This window comes from Arachis duranensis, chromosome 1, assembly GCF_000817695.3.
Source record: "Arachis duranensis cultivar V14167 chromosome 1, aradu.V14167.gnm2.J7QH, whole genome shotgun sequence".
NCBI classification, from domain to species: domain Eukaryota; kingdom Viridiplantae; phylum Streptophyta; class Magnoliopsida; order Fabales; family Fabaceae; genus Arachis; species Arachis duranensis.
In genome coordinates, this window is record NC_029772.3 from 8,361,464 (window position 1) to 8,362,601 (window position 1,138).

The 1,138-nt window shown below is 43.6% G+C and overlaps 1 protein-coding gene across 1 annotated transcript; it reads left to right on the forward strand.

The window, feature by feature from the left end:
* Positions 1-475: 475 nt before the first annotated feature.
* On the forward strand, positions 476-1,138 carry LOC107495673 (serine/threonine-protein phosphatase 7 long form homolog). Its single transcript, XM_016116848.1, has one exon. The coding sequence runs from the start codon at positions 476-478 to the stop codon at positions 1,136-1,138; it is 663 nt and encodes a 220-aa protein (XP_015972334.1).

Genomic DNA, 1,138 nt, shown 5'->3' on the forward strand with positions numbered 1-1,138 from the left:
GTTATGTTAAATTTTATGCAACCCCATATAGATATATGTGTGTATGTAGCCATGATTAGGGTAGTCGCCAAGAATTAGAATATAGTGTGTATTGTTAGGAATAGGTCACTGGTAGAAATTTGGAACTCTATTTTATTTCACTTGTGTTAGGTTGTTACTACATAATTATTAATTTAGTTAGTAACTAGTCAAGTTCGCCAGTTAGACTATATATTAAGTTAAGTTAAACTTTGTTAGTTAGATTGTTAATAAATTTATTGAATGTTTTATCTTCACATAATGAGAAAATGTGTATTAGTTAAGAAGGTATATTTCTTGATAATTGAATGTTTTATCCGATTTTTTATTTCTTGATAATTATGAATATATATTTTTTCTTTATAGGCCTCGTCTTCTACTGCCCTGACGAGTGAGTCATATCCTTCCTCCACCCGATGTCATTGTCCCATATTTGAGGGAGGCTAGATTCAGTAACATGGTGCCTCTCAGAAATTTCACATTCAACAATTCTCTGATTACGGCATTCGTAGAGCGATGGCATCCGGAGACCCACACGTTCCATCTCCCGTGGGGTGAGACCACTATCACACTGCAGGACGTGGCGTACCACCTAGGGCTACGTGCATACGGGGACTCAGTTAGGGGGTGCTTCCATAACTTTGGTAAGTGGTACCACACGGAGACGTGGGAGCGTTGGTGGAGCGGCTGCTGGGTACCAGGCCTTCGATGGCTCCACAGCAGGCGGCAGAAGAAGGAGTCGTTTACGCTGAAACTCGTATGGCTATGGGACCGTGTCCGCCAGATGCTTCAGATAGACGATCCAGAGACCCTCCGACAGTACGCTAGGTGCTACATCATGTTACTGATAGGAGGCTATCTTATGACAGACAAGTCGAACAACTTGGTCCACCTGCGTTGGCTCCCACTTCTTCAGGATTTTTGGGCGGTGCTGGGCGTTATCTTGGGGCTCGGCTGTGCTGACCTGGACGTATCAGTCACTGTGTTCGACGGCACACCGAGGCGTCACGGACATTGTTGGCTGCACTCCGCTATTGATATCATGGATATACCAGAGATTTTCTCAGTGGTATCCACCAGAGCGAGAGATCTACATCTATCCGATAACTACGAAGTATAA

Bases quoted from the DNA above. Each gene is read 5' to 3' on its own strand.
- LOC107495673 (XM_016116848.1), top strand. From the start codon at position 476: ATGGTGCCTCTCAGAAATTTCACATTCAACAATTCTCTGATTACGGCA.